The 14,635-nt window shown below is 47.3% G+C and overlaps 1 protein-coding gene across 1 annotated transcript in view; it reads left to right on the forward strand.

Annotated features, from left to right (window-relative positions):
• The first annotated feature begins 758 nt into the window (after positions 1-758).
• Positions 759-14,635, forward strand: part of SH3BP5 (SH3 domain binding protein 5) — a 39,284-nt gene continuing 25,407 nt past the window's right edge. Inside the window, 3 exon segments of the mRNA XM_026045557.1 lie at positions 759-839; positions 2,813-2,875; positions 11,714-11,842. Coding sequence (XP_025901342.1) covers positions 759-839; positions 2,813-2,875; positions 11,714-11,842 — 273 coding nt within the window.

Here is a 14,635-nt window from a genome sequence, read left to right on the forward strand (position 1 = left end):
AGCAGCCGAGTTGCATTTTCTGCTGGGGGTTTCTGGCTGTTTATAGACATTTGGGGCGACGAGATGACTCACAGCTTGGTGAGGGCAGTACCCAAATGGCATCATCTGCCGTTTGCTCCTTGTGCCAGACCGAGCGGAGCGGAACACGAAGTCTCCCTTCCCGGGATGCCCCTGGGGCTCCGCTTCCCTCGGCACGTGACAGCAGTTCCAGGCAAAACTGCTTCTTGGGGAACAGAAAGAGCTGAGCCGAAAACTAAAAAGAACATTTCATCATGTGCTCTGAATGCTTCTTCTTTCTCTTTTGCTTCAAATATCTCTTGAAGCCGCTTCAAGTGTATATTATCATTACTGTAATTATTATCAATCAATTAATTTAATAAATAAATAATAGTACAATCAAGAAAAAATATTTTACTGGTTATTATTTTATATTTATATTATTTTATGTAGAACAAGGGTCAAAATTAAGATAATAATGACAATAAAAAGAAAATTAAAAAGCAGGGAAAGGAGCGAGGAGAGGGCGTGGCTAATAGGGAGAAGGGGCGTGGCTAGCAGGGAGGGATGCGGCTATCAGACGGAGGGGGCGTGGCCTGGGCGGGGGCGTGGTGGCTGGAGAGAGGGGGCGTGGCCGGGGAGGGGGCGTGGCCGGGCGGCGCGGCGGGCCCGCGGCAGCGGCGGGCGCGGGCTCAGGGCGCGCGCTCGGGGCTCTCGGATTCGGGATTGGGATTGGGATCGGGATTGGGACCGGGACCGCCATGGAGGCGGCGGGACGGCGGGGCCGCGCCGCCGAGGAGGCTCCGCGCCCCGAGGAGGAGGAGGTGGATCCCCGCATCCAGGTGAGCGGGGGGAGGGGGTGCCTTAATTAAAAAAAAATTATATATATTTCCATTTTTAAATTCCAAATTCCTATAGATACCGCTAATACCAACGCATATATTTAAATGCCTCCGGCGGCGGCCGCAGCGCCCGCGTCTCGCCCGCCCTGCGGCCCTTTGTTACCCGCTGCCCCCCGAGGATGTTGCCGGCCCTCCCGGCGGCGCCTTCCTTCTTTCCCCCCGTTTTTCCCCAGCTTTTTATGTTATTTTTCTTTCGGGCCGTGACGGCGCGACCTTGTTGGTGAAACGGGGCTGACGCTGGGGATTTCAGCGGTGGTGGCGGGAGGAGAAACAAGCATTTAATTAAATTAAAGAAGAAAAAAATGAAAGGAAAAGGCGCTGCAATGGAAGGTGGTGTTTGCCTGCTGTCAGTGCCCTGGAAGTGCTCCTTGTTCTGCCCTGGGCTTCAGACAAAGCTTTTCCACCCCCATATCATGCTTTGACCTTTATTTGGTTATTATTATTGTGCTCAGTGTGCTCTGTCTTTCCCGCTCCCCAAATTAACCATATTTATGGGTGTCTGCACCTATATATATATAGATAGATAGATAGGTAGGTAGATGATAGATAGAGGGTTGTCTGCACCTATATATGTGTGTATATATATATATATATAGGTGTCTGCAGATTGACGGCTCTTGCCTGGGCACCATAAGCATGTGTGGACGTTGCCGCAGGGCCCTCTGTGCCGAAATCCCCCTCTGCTCCCCATCCTGCTTTTGGGGGGCAAATCCCCCCAAACTCTGCCTGGCCGTGGAGGCCCTCGCCCCCCGTGCAGTCCCGATTCCAGCGGGCCGGATCCGTGGGTCTGGTTTTGGCCTCGGCTGCTGCTGGTCACGAGGCGCTGCCCCCTGCCCAGCCTGCACGTGCCTTGAGAAAAATGTGGGGTCTTGTTGGCTTGGCCAGAAATTTTGGCCCCAAAATATTCTTTCTGCACTCACTAGAGTCAGGACTTCCTTACCCTTATGGCGAAAAGCAACTGGGCAATTTCTGTACAAGCTTTGGACAACGGGAGCATAAACATTTATCCCCAAAATCCCAGAAGCTGGGAATGAAATCTCTCCCCAGGGGCGAAGAGGGGTTGGAATTCGTTCCTTTTTGGTGGTAACTGTTGTAATCTGATGGGAAGTAGCTGGAACGACAGCCAGCTTGCAGTGTTGGTATCGGGATGGGAAACCTCCAAGGCAGATCCTGCAACGCTGGTTGCAAATTAAATACCAGTTCACTTAGGGACGATTCCTGCCGCCGTCGTAGCATCGCGTCTGGGTTAAATAGCGATATTGGCCTCCGCTCCCCGGGGTTGTTGCTTTTTGTGGTTAGAAAGCCATTAAGGACAAGCGCTGTTTTCTACAACAGCTCCCTCATGCCAGCACCACCTCTGGTAAATATTTATTTAAGGGATTCAACCCCTTGGCTTTTGCCATTGGGAGAGCAAAGCGTTGGCACGAAGGCTGCCCGAATGCATGTGGTCGCGTGGGGTCCTGTGGACTCGCTCCTTGTAAAATGGTTTGCCAAAATCCAGGGCAGGCGCCTCCTTCCCGCAGTCCTTGTCCCGGTCGCCTCCTGCGAGATGAGCAGCCTTCCCCTACCCCCTTGCAAAGGGCGCTCGGTCCATGGACAAGCCAGAAAGGATCCTGCCCTGGGTTTATTATTTAATAACCAAGCATAGGCCAGGGCAGGAAATGCGCTGCCTTAAAATAAATCTTCAGAGCCTCTACTTAGGTGGAAAAATAACCAGAGCAGCGTGAAAGGCCAGTGGCAATAGTTGATCTAAATGCCTTGAGTTTTCCTTTTTTCACTGAATTTGTAAGCTCAGCCTCTGCGAGCTTTCCAGGGGGTCCTGCCTTATAAATCTTAGCTTAATGCTAAGCTTCTCAGATTGCTTTTTTCTTCCTTGTTTCTCACTGTCTGTTTGGCTTTTTCTTTCTTTCTAGGGGGAACTGGAGAAACTCAATCAGTCCACGGACGATATCAATCGCAGAGAGACAGAACTGGAGGTACAGACTTCCCTCCATCCTTTCCTTCCCTGTGTGCGTGCTGTGGCTGTGTGCGGCAGGACAGCATTTCCCTTAGCAGCCCCCGCTCTGGCTGGTTCCATCCCAAGGGATAATTTGGCAGCCAGGAGCTGGTAGATAAATTTCCAATGTGCAGGCTGTGGAGCGACGCTGACAATGTGAAAGCCGCAAGCGGAGCGCTCAGCCCCCCGCTGCCAAGCACTGTTTTTAGCTTCTGAAACTAAACTTAGCCAAGTTCTGTTCTAAGTGTCCCTGGTTTAGGTTCGTGATCTTAGGCAGCGAAAGTGCCTTTGGTTAAAACGTTTTTAATCATAGGGTTACGAGCCAGGCTCTTCCCAACTCTGTTGTTTTTACTTGGCGGTGTTTTTTTTTATTATTATTTTTGGTCATTGCATTCTCCATATGAAAGGTAATTAAAGGAAGTTGGAAAGGCAAAGGAATTGAAAGGTTTGTGAGTCAAAGGAGAAGGATTTCTTGGGCATCTGAAAATCCCCAAGAGTAAGCTTTGCAGAAGTTGCTTCTAAAGCCCCAAATTTGAGCATGTAGTGATTGTGTGGTTACAGGAAAATTATCATGAACAGCTACTTTGTATTCAAAGTAGCTATAGTAACATTTGAAATTTCAAGGGAAGTATTTTAAATAGTGCACTAGAGCACATTGAAAGAGACTGCAGTGGTGAATATGATTAAAAAAAAAAAAAAAGTCCCCCTATATTTATTCTGCATCTTAAAAATGCCAAAATCTGTGTTGATTTTTAGATCTGGTTGCTGATGGCTTGAAACCTACCGGGCTGAATTGTGCCAGTGGGATAAATCCTGAGATGGGTACCTGGCCATGGGGTTTCCAAAGGGTTTGGGATGTGTCACCTGCTGCCCCGAACAGAGCCGGGACAGGCAGTGGGGTCCCCGCTCCTGTGGGGACTCTGCAGCCCTTCCTGGCGGGACTGAACCCTGCTCTTTCTTCACTCCTCACTTGTTTCCCTTTTCCGTCCTTGTCCGCACGTAGATGGCAGTGAATTTATGGGCGAATAAACTTGATGGAATGGAGGACTGTTTGTTATGCAAAATGAAGCTGTATTTCAGCAGCAAAACAGTTCAGTGCTGCTGAATTTTATGAAGGAACTTTAAAAAATATATATTCCACAGGATCTGTTAAGTTCTAACAGTCGCAATTTAATGGTTTCCAGGTTTCTTCAGGAACAGTGCTGCCTTGACAATATATCTGTCTTTTTCAGTCTCCTTATTTCATGCTGAGGTACTGAAATCGAAAGATAATGCTATGGATAGTTGCCTGGATTTCATTAATCTTGTCATAACCTGGCATTAAGAGTGTATTATGAAGCAGACGGAATAGTAATAATAATGCAAATGCAGGCTCATGGCATAAGTCCCAGTGACTAAGATGGGACTTCACAGCTTGCTTGAAATTATTTATACGCTCAAGTGTTTGTGGTACCTGGAGATTTGTAGCTACCCTGCATGTGACACGTGCAGCTCCAAATGCCAAAGTGCTCCCATGTCTAAACACACCAACACCTCTGCAAGAGGAAGTCTTTGCCCATTAGCTTTTCTTTTCTATTTATTTGTTACTGCCTACCTCACCTAATATAAGAAATACTTGCAGATAAGACAGAAAACAACCATTTATATGATGCTGTCTGCCTCTGTTCTGCTCAGGTCTGTAGGTAGTAATTACTATAAGCAGTACTGGATGGAATTAAATTGTAAGGTCCTAGATGGTGTGTCTCTGTGAATGTTTCTTCGCTTTTCATCCAAAATCCATCCAAATTGGGTTGAAGCCAGTTTGTGGTATCACACAACCGCAAATTGTTCACCCATAAAGATTTTCCGTATTTTTGATCTGCTCCAATTTTGAAGGAGCAAGGCCAGCTGGTATAAGCAAGCCTTAATTTACCTGTTAAGTGCTTTTCTAAATGGACTTGGAATTTTTATAGACGAAAGACATTTTACAAAAAAAAACCCTCTTCCATGGTTAGAAAAAAGCCAGTGTTCACACTATAAATAAGGCTTGCTCTGCAAAGCAGCCTTCCAGAACTAAATCCAGAACTGGGGAGGAGGAGTTTGGAATTGAGGCAGTTCTTCAAAGACCTCTAGAGCCCTTGAATGCTGCTAAAAATGTGGGCCCCTGGGAAAACCCTGTTGGGTTTGCATTTGGAAATTTGTTATTTTGACTCTTACTAGTTGCTTTAGTTACCATTTCCTCGCTTGTACTGTTGCTGCTATTGCAGAGTATTTCATTAGGAAAAAGATTTTTTTTTTTTAACAGACAATGGAGTTATATTTATCCTGGTCTTGCATTATTATTTCCTTTTTTTCCTTATTATTTTCCTTTTATTTATTATTTTTAGTCCCTGATCATAGTTAAAACCGTAACAGAGACACAGACAGGCTATTTCCAGGAAAGTAGTAAGCAGCATCTTGTGGTATTGCTTTGTGGTCCACACCTTTTCACCGCTGAAGCCTCTCAGAATAATCTCAAAAAGTAACCAGAGGGTTTTATTTCTGTGAAGGAAATTCAGAGAAAAAAAAAAAGCACCCAAAATACATGTTTTTGTGACTTGATGTACTGTCTGATAAGCAGGAAGAGTAACTCTGCAGTGTCTAAATGCTGTGAGTGTGTTTGGGACCTCCTGTAGCTTTGCAAAACTGGATTACTGAAAGTCAGGTCCCACTGACAGGAAAAAAAAAAAGCTGCAGGTGTTAAACGCCTCTGAAAAATCAGGCTTTTATTCTCTGTGTTTGCAGGTTCACATCTGAAAATGGAAACAGAAGTGCTCTTCTTACCGAGTGGGAATGTTATGGAGCTAAATCGGGGGATGCTTCTAGGATTCAGAGATGCTCTGGTGGCAGCCAGAGACATGTCAGTGTTTGACTGATGGAGATTATATTGGAGCTGGCTGTGCAGAGAGGTGGTAAAAGGAGGAATCCTCTTTAAACGAATAAGTCTGCCTTCTATTTTTTGACAAAAAAAAAAAAGAAGATTCTGTGCCCAAACCTCTATGTAAGAGGTGTTGGTTGATGTGTGGCATGGCTTGAAAAATATGGTGAAATCATCTACCTCTGTCCTTGTCGTTTATTTTGAGTGCTGTGAGTAATTACTTTTTTTTTGCTCTCTTGACCTATTGCATTAAATCCTGGAGGAATACGCTGACCTGATGGTGCTCACAGGCTGTTGAGGACCTGCGGAGCCGATAAAGGGCACCGAGTGGCTGCTGGTTAAATGTTGCTCTAATGTATTGCCTGTTAATAGATCTTTGATGAGGCTTGATTGAAAATCCATAACGCTGCTGGGAGGAGGGGGACACGGAGCGTTACTGACCAGCAGAAAAGACCAGGAGGGTCCTCTGAGGGGTTTGACACGTGGCTTCCCTGGTGTCCCGGCTGGGCTCTAAAGCGGCTGTGAAGAAGTGCAGGAAGGAAACGCCTTGTGCCGAAGATGTGACTCTGTTTTGGCCAAATGTGCCTTAGAGCAGTGTCTTGGTGCTTGAGCTATTTTTTTTTTCCCATATTTTTCCTGTTTATTGGAAATGTGTCTCCTGCATTCGGGTCAGGAACTGCAAATGCACTTTCCGAAGTGTGTGACCCTCCCAGCCAGCCAACTTAGATGTGTCTTTGTCCTAAAAACACAGCTCAGATAGAACAGATTCCTGTGGGACCCTCCAGGCAGCCTTACGGGGGGAAATACAGCGCATACCATCCAAATGACCGCTGGAATTCCAGCAATCCCCAATGTGTTTTGTGTCAGAGAGCATTGCTGGCGCTGCAGGCTCGCCGGTGTCTCTGCGCTGTGTGAGGACTGCACAGGGAATCTAGGGCTGAACAGTGTTTTCCTTCAGCCCCGCTTTGCTGCAAGCGAGCCCTGAGCAGGAGCTTCCTCATACACTCGCCTAGGTGCTTGTGGCCAGATCTGCAAGGTGTCCTGGTGCTTTTGGTCCTGGGCTTCTCTTAAAGGTCACACTGGATCACGCAGGAGAAGCGCCAGCAGCCCCCGTGTCCCTCCTCTCGGGAGCTTTGGCAGCATTTGAGCCCCTTGGAAGAGGAAGGGCTGATTTACTGCAGACCTTGCAACGCTGCCAGTGGGCCTGTTTGGGGGGTTCAGGTTTTCAGGAAGGAACCCGTCCCACCCAAGGATTTCAAGTGGCCTTCCCGTAGCTTCCTCCTCCAAAGTATTTGGTGTGTGTGTGTGTGTGTTTTTCCCATCGGAGATGGTGCAGAGAAGGGAGGAGGAGCTCCCGGCGCGGCCTCGGTGCTGCCATTGGGGCTGAGGGGTTTTTGTAAGCGGCCCCTTGGGCTCTCTGCAGCCCCCCTGCTCCCACAGGAAATGGCTCTTGCGTGTGGCCTTGGTTGTTCTTCCGTTTGCTTTTGCCTATGGATGAGTAAGGAAAGGGTTTTCCCTCCGCCTTAGCTCCGGAAAGGTTTTGTGGCCCGGGTGAGTCAAAGGGCTTTACGACGTGGTTTATGCTCTTGAATCAGAGAGGAGTTTCTCGCTCAAGGGGAACAGGCAGCGTTAGCCAGAGAAGTGGGTTTTGGAGGCCCTCCCCTGCTTGCCCTGCCTCCATCCCTCCCTTTGCCCCCTCTTTTAAGAGGACTAAAAGACCAAGTATATTACTGTCAGTCTGCAGCTGTCTGCAAGGAGGCTAGAGCTGCTTCCAAACACCCATTTTAATTCTTCTGAGGTGGCAAACTAGCAGCTCTGTGAACAGCAGGTATCTTCTCCTTGCTTGAAAAAAAAAGTGGGTTGCTTACTTAACCCCTTCCTCCCACTTATTTTTAAAGGTTTGAGGCTTGTTTTGATTTATTTGGACTGCTGAGGAACCATGTAGATGCTTAAAAACGTCCGTAAGGTCCCCAGCCTTCCGAGGCTGGTAGGGCCTCGGCCGAGGAGGGCAGGGTGTTGAGCACTGCCCGTCTCTCCGAAGGGGATGGTGACAAAAATACCATTTTGCACATAAAATGCTGTCCTCCAGCAGGTGCATTTTATGTGCAAAGTGGTATTTTTGCTCCCTTCCCTGTGGGAGCGTGGGATCCCCTGTGATCCCACCCAGGCTGGATGAAGGGCCTGTTGTTGGCGTGGCCCCTCGTGGCCCCTCGGCACGTGGCTGCAAACACAGTGTGCTTTTCATCAGGGACTGCGGCAGGAAAAGGGTGTGTGGGGTGGGAGCCCCAAAACTGCTCCTGTGCTAAGGGCCTCTAGGAGAAAAGGTTACGGGAAGAGGATTCTTGCAGCCTTAGGGGGAAAAAAAGCTGCAAAGTAAACTGCAGTTGTCCATGTGGGATGCACTGAGTGCTGGTGATTGTTTTTTGGCCTAGCCTGTTGCAGTTTACCTGCTCTGTGCATGTGTTTATTTCCCATAATGATGAGAAAAACATCACCGGGTGTTTTTTTCTTTTCCCTAACACCCAGAAATGGAGAGTTTGTGCCTGAGATTACACACTTTTAATAATCACTAGCCTTTGTGTTGGGAAAGGATCTTTTTTGAGGGCCTGAAAGAGGAGGCCTGCAATTTCTTGGGCTTTGCATGCACTTGCTAGGGTCTGGCTGCAGCCGGAGTTGCCCTCCTGAGGAAGCTCTTCAGGTGGGTGGTTTGGAGACAGGGCCGCTGGCTTGGCACAAATGCAGGAGTTCCCTGAATTTGGGGATCACAGGGAGAACGTGTTGGTCTCTGAAGTGAGTGTCCTTGGAACAAACACCCTTACGAGGATTTGTAGCTTAGAGCTACAATCCGTGCAGGGTGGCGGAGTGTTTTGCTGATGGAAGCACAGGAAGGAGTTGGGGATATTTAACCTGGGAATGGGATGCCCTTCCTTGGCAGGGCTAATAAAAGCAGCACAATCACAGTATGGGAGAGGAGAGGGCTTGGGAATGGTGTTATCCCTCCTTGGCCTTGGCACCTTGTTGGGGAGTCCAGAGGAGATGGCTGGAAAGCTGTGGATGTGACTGATGCGAGCGGAGTGTGAGTTTTCTCTGGAGAAGAGAAGGCTGAGAGGGGATCTGATTAACATGTATACCTTCATGAGGGGGAATGTAGGGAAGAAGGGGCCAAGCTCTTCTCAGTGGTGGCCAGGGACAAGGGGAAATGGGTGTAAGTTGAAACACAGGCAGTTCCATCTCCATGTGAGGAAGAACTTTCCTGTGAGGGTGACAGAGCCCTGGCACAGGCTGCCCAGGGAGGCTGTGGAGTCTCCTTCCCTGGAGATCTTCCAAACCCATCAGGATGCCGCCCTGTGCCCCGTGCTCTGGGTGTCCCTGCTGGAGCAGGGGGGTTGGACTAGATGATCTCTAGCGGTTCCTTCCAACCTCAACCATCCTGTGATTCTGTGCGTGTCTGTCTGCCCTCCTGTGCAGAGTGTGGTGCAGCCTCCGGGCTTCTCTTCCCGGCATTCAGGTGCTGGAGGATGCACAGGCCTTTCAACATGCCGCATGTGGTGGGTGACACTGGGACAGTCTTGGCAAAAACAAGGATGGCTGGCATCGGGTGAAGCCTCAAATTTCCAAAGTGGCATTTCTGGAGGAAAAATAAAAAGCACAACTTCACTCCCATATATTCTTAAGCCAAAGCTTCCTATTTTGTGTAGCTGTAGTTCTCGTGCTGAGGGGTGCTGTGCTTTGGGGTAAAGCAGTGTCCGCTGGCATGGTGAGACCTGCTGGAGGGTTGGTCAAAGCTGGTACCTGGGATGCACCTTGTCCCAACTGCTCGGACACCCCTGGACCCTCCTCACAGCTGCCATCAGTGGGGCAGCCCTGTGCCTGGGGCCTTTGCTTGGGTTTTCCTCTGTCTTTTTAATTCCAGGTGGAGACCTGTTGTTTTCTGGTGGGGTAAGAGTACGTGTACAGGAATAAAATTGGGTTTTGTCTCTATATTCAGATTTGTTAGTGATAGTGCCAAGTTGCTGTCGACAGGTCTCTCTGTTCCAAGTGCTTGTTGTATGGACATTGGAACGGGGATTTTTTGATATATCATTGCTTAAGGCTCCCTTGGCTTGATGTATACACAGACTTATATTTTTCTTACACTATTTACTACCTACAATTAGTATCTAGCTATGCAGCTTTCATGGAGAAAAGGAAAAACAACCTCCCAGGCACTCTCACTTAAAAATAAGTTTTTAATTTAATTCTTGTGCTCGCAGGAAAATAATTTTGATAAATATATTTCCACACTATTTTCTCTTGTATTATAGTAGTCATGCTTGCAGTCTCCTTTCAGTTTCTGTGAAACTCGTTTGGAGCAGTGAAGCACATATCCTTACACCTTAATGAGCAGTGCTCAACCCTTTCCCATTGAGAAAGGGTGCATCGCTACGTATCGCTCGAGTGATGCACTTTGTATTTTTTCTAAGTAAAGAGATTATTTACTGAGTTGGAGTTATGGGAATACCAAATTAATGTGGGCTTAACTCCCCATTTTGACACTTTTATCCACCTGAAAATTTCCTTAGAATAAAATGGAATATCTTAAGTACACAGAGCTATTTGCGTTGGACAAAAATATTACTGGTTCTGATTCAGGTTTTAGATGCCACTGAAAAGCAACTAAAACAGCTTTTACTGCAGTTCTCTGTAAAACTACTGCCTTGTTGCAGCTGTTGCCTGCTTCTGTGAAGGCAGAGGCAGGTTCCAATGGATTTTAATTCCTCCAATGAAGAAACAGCTGTGCATTCCAGAAATCCTCAAAAATTATGCCCAAAACCTGCAGAATTAGAGCACTTCTTTAAACCAGCTGCTTATTGATAGTCAGCATGTTGCTCCAGCGGGCTGCCTAAGTCCTGCTCCCTAATGGGGATTACAGGATTTGTCAAGAGCTCACGTGGCCCCTTCTTCCCGGCCTCCTTGCATCCAGGGCCAGAGCCCAGGCTGGATTTGCATCTCTCTTGGTCTGATGTAATTACATGGAAAATAGAATCTCATATGGATGCCAAGATTGGAGTCAGCATCACTTTGCTTAAAAGGTGTGGGGATTTCATTGGAATGGAAAAGGTGTTTTATTTGCTGGGGCTACTAACATAATGAGGGCTCAGCCAGTGTGGAAATAGTTGGAACATAGTTTTTTATAAATAATAAGTCATGGCAATCAAATGGAAATTGTCAGTTTACCCATTGACAAGCCAGATACCACTGCCCTGCAGATATCATTTCCCAGTGACATTGGAAGTGTCCAATCATTCCTGCTGAGGAATCCAGGTCCTGTCCGTCTTTCTTTGGGGTCTCTGGGAACATGGGTGAGAGTCAGGAGGCGTGCTGAGGTTTGAGGGATGCTGGTTCCTCCTGCAGTTGGTAAGAGCTGAGCTGCCAGCCTGCAGTGAAAAAAAAAAAAATCCTTTTTGGAGAGTGCAAGGCCAAAGTTGGACCCGTGAATGTGTGATCCGTGCTCCTGAGCCACCCCGAGCTACAGGACAGGGCAGCAGGGCAGGTGTCTTTGCCACCTAAGCCTCTTTGAGAACTTGTTGTGCTGCTCTTTGCCTCCCACTGAGGCTGTTTCTGAACTCTCCAGGAAAACCTTCCAGAGGTGACATCTAGCACGGGCTCTTGCAAGCTTTGTATAAAAACATTGCCTCTGAAAGACAAAAATGTGACGTTCAGCAGGCGAGCTTTCAGATGCAGTTCTGAATCCCTGTTACTACCTCTGCTGAAGACATCTGGCTTAATCCAAATAACAGTGACTGTTTTGAACGTATTGGCTTGTGTCTGAATCTAAACAGTAGCGTGAAGATAGGAACAAGCTAGGAGAAATAGCAGTTTTAAAGCTCTAATTCTTCTTTCTCCTTTCTCTCCTTCCCCAAACTTGCTAACATTTTGAAGGATGCTCGCCAGAAGTTTCGCTCGGTGCTGGTTGAAGCAACAGTGAAACTGGATGAGCTCTTAAAGAAGATTGGCAAAGCTGTAGAAGACTCCAAACCGTACTGGGAAGCTCGGAGGGTGGCCAGACAGGTGAGAACTTTCTGCCTTATAAGCTCATGCTGGAAGCTGGATAGCACAAGTTGATTGCATCGCTTTGGGCTATTAATAAAGTCTTAAGTGTAAGCATTTGGCTGACACTGGTCTTGATATCAGCCATGTGACGTCCTGATATATGGGTGTCAGCCATGTGAATCTAGCAAAATCTGATCCTTCCCAGCCACAGCTGCACGTGTTCTTCAGGAGCAGCTGTCATTCTTCAGTAGCAAAAGCCCTGTGCTCATTAATAGCCACCTTTCTGAGCCCTGCTTTTACTCTTGGTGGTTGTAATTGCTTGGAAACGTTGTAGAATTTGGTATCTGCTTATCTCCTTGCAAAGCAAAACAGTGAGCTGCTAATGGCTGCAACTGGGAACCACTGGGAAAGGGATTCGAATGGGACAGAGCTTGATGCTGACTTTGTTGTGTTTGGGCAGGATTGTGCAAAATTTGACTATAAAGTGTGTTGGTACTGTGAGAAACCAAGGTCTGTCATCTGGACCTTACCTGCCTTGCCCAACCACCAAAGCAAACTTGAGTATTGACAGGGACCAAAAACTGTTCCTTGTTTGGAAAGAGGGCTCTGTGTGGCTAAAGCAGGGAAAGACAAGGGTTGGGAACAGAGGTGGGATCTACTGGATGTCAAGGAAGCTTGTAAAGTGTCAGGCTGCTTCTCTCCTTAGGAAGAACCGGCTGAGACTCGCATGTGTGGTGACACAGGCCATGCTTCTACTGGGTGTCCGTGATGGGTTCTGCTGGTTTCTGGGGGGCGTTTGTTTTCTCCCCCCAAGGTGGGAGGCTGTTCTTGGGTGCTACTTTCTAAATGCTCTGAAGGCAGCGAGGGAGGAAGGGGGAAGAGTTGGTTAGAGCTTCTACTTCTGTGCCCAGCTGGAAGGGTGGCTGGGTTGTCCGCTGTGCCTGGGTAACTGGGATGTGATTGTGTGCACAAAATAGTGGGAAAGAGAGTGTGTGAAATCTATGAAAATTATATGATGAAGGCTTAAAAATGGTAGGGACTCAGTTTGAGGTGGGGAGAGGGGCTCTGTAGGTGTCTGCCAGGATGCAGAAAATAAACTCACAGCGTGCAAGAGAAAAGGGGAGAGAAGAGAATATAGCCTAAGAAAAGTCACAGGAGAGGGAGACGTGGTTGCAAGCTTGACTGCTTTAAAAAATGTTAAAGCAGGAGATTGGGTGATTGGATGCAGCATACTGGAAAAACATATGACCCTTTTGATTCTAAATTGCATAAACGATGGTTTTGGTGCTCTTGTCTCATTGTGGATGATATTTGGGGGAGTGGGAGGTTAACCCTTTAGAGTAGAAACAGGATATCAAACAGGTAAGCTGCACTTCGAAGTATAAAATTCACTGTTCATCTGTAACTGGTCCAGAAGCAAATTGTGCTCACAGAGCTTATGATAGAGACAAATCTTCTAGAGAAAGTTGGGAAAAGAATCAGTTCAAGGAATCATTTGCATAAATTGTCACAATGTGAACAATGTAAAAAGGCCTCAGGTATGGTCATGTTCTTGTCTTACTAGGAATAGCTGTGTAAGAGGTGGACTACATAAGGTTTCAGGAGCTATTCTTGGAAAAGTCAGTAGTAGAAACACGCACTCTGAAGTGCCAGAAAATGAGGACACTTTGGACTGTGAAAATCAGGCACACAGAGCAGTGAACTTTGTCCTCTCTCTTGCAGTTGGCTGCAGATTGTATCTGAAGGTGGCATTGTAGAAAAATGGGAATAGCTTGATAGCTTTCTATTCAGTTTCACAGAACGTCTTGCTTGCAAAGATCGTCCTCTGCTTTCTGTAAAACTTTCAGAGCCATTAGCCCATTTCTGAAAATAGAGATAAGTTCTCTGTGCGTGAAATAGTTTGAATTAAAAGAAAAAAAAAAAAGAGGAAAAATGCTTGACTGTGCTCATAGAAAAGGGAAGTTTTCTTTATATTCTTTTGTTGTCCCTAAAGGGAAATAAAAATATGAACTACTAGCTGAGGTCTTCTGAGAATGAAGAACTGCCTAACTAGTGACATGTAGCTTGGCAGAAATGTCAGTGTCGTCTTGGGTTACTGGCGTTCAAGGTGCTGGTTGCAGGGCAAGTTGTGTAATACAAGCTGCAGCAAGTCAGTTCTCACATGGCACTGCTGTGGCTCTCTTCTGGAAATACTTGTTTCATCTATTAAGATAAAATCCATTAAAATGCCATTTTGATGATGCAAAATGGATCAGCAAAACTGACCGCAGTTCAAGTGTTTCTTTGGGGAAACTTTCAGCTTTTGAGCCCTTTTGTCTTCTCACCCTTATCCTTACCTTGTGCAATCCTGCATTGGCAGGAGAGCGTGAACGTGGAACAAATCAGTTCTCCCAGGCAAGATTATCTTGCAGGAGCATCTTGTTTATGTAGTGCAGGCCAGGAGAACTTCAGCTGGGCCTGCCTTGGGATGCAACTTGACTGTGACACAGAAATGGCCCCTCACTGTTAGGATCTGAGCGCTCTGTGCTCTGCAGTGTTGGCACAGGGAACTTAGGCTAGTCTGGAAATTAGCCTCGTCTTGCCCAGCAGTAGTGGGAGAGAAGGGTGAGGGCAACATTAATAATTGAATCAGCCATGTAGGTCTCGAGCCTCTGCGGTCAGGAGGGTCTTCAGCCCCTGCCCACGTAGCGCTTAGTGGCGCCGGGCAGGGTTCCTGCGTGACGGTGTCGGAGCAGGTGACGGAGCTTGGGAGAGGTGCGTTGTGTCCCTGGAGATAACGCGCTCCATGAGAGGATGCCAAAGTGAGCGTGG

The sequence above is a fragment of the Nothoprocta perdicaria genome, unplaced genomic scaffold (genome assembly GCF_003342845.1).
Source record: "Nothoprocta perdicaria isolate Ctin4 unplaced genomic scaffold, notPer1 scaffold_40, whole genome shotgun sequence".
Lineage (NCBI taxonomy): Eukaryota > Metazoa > Chordata > Aves > Tinamiformes > Tinamidae > Nothoprocta > Nothoprocta perdicaria.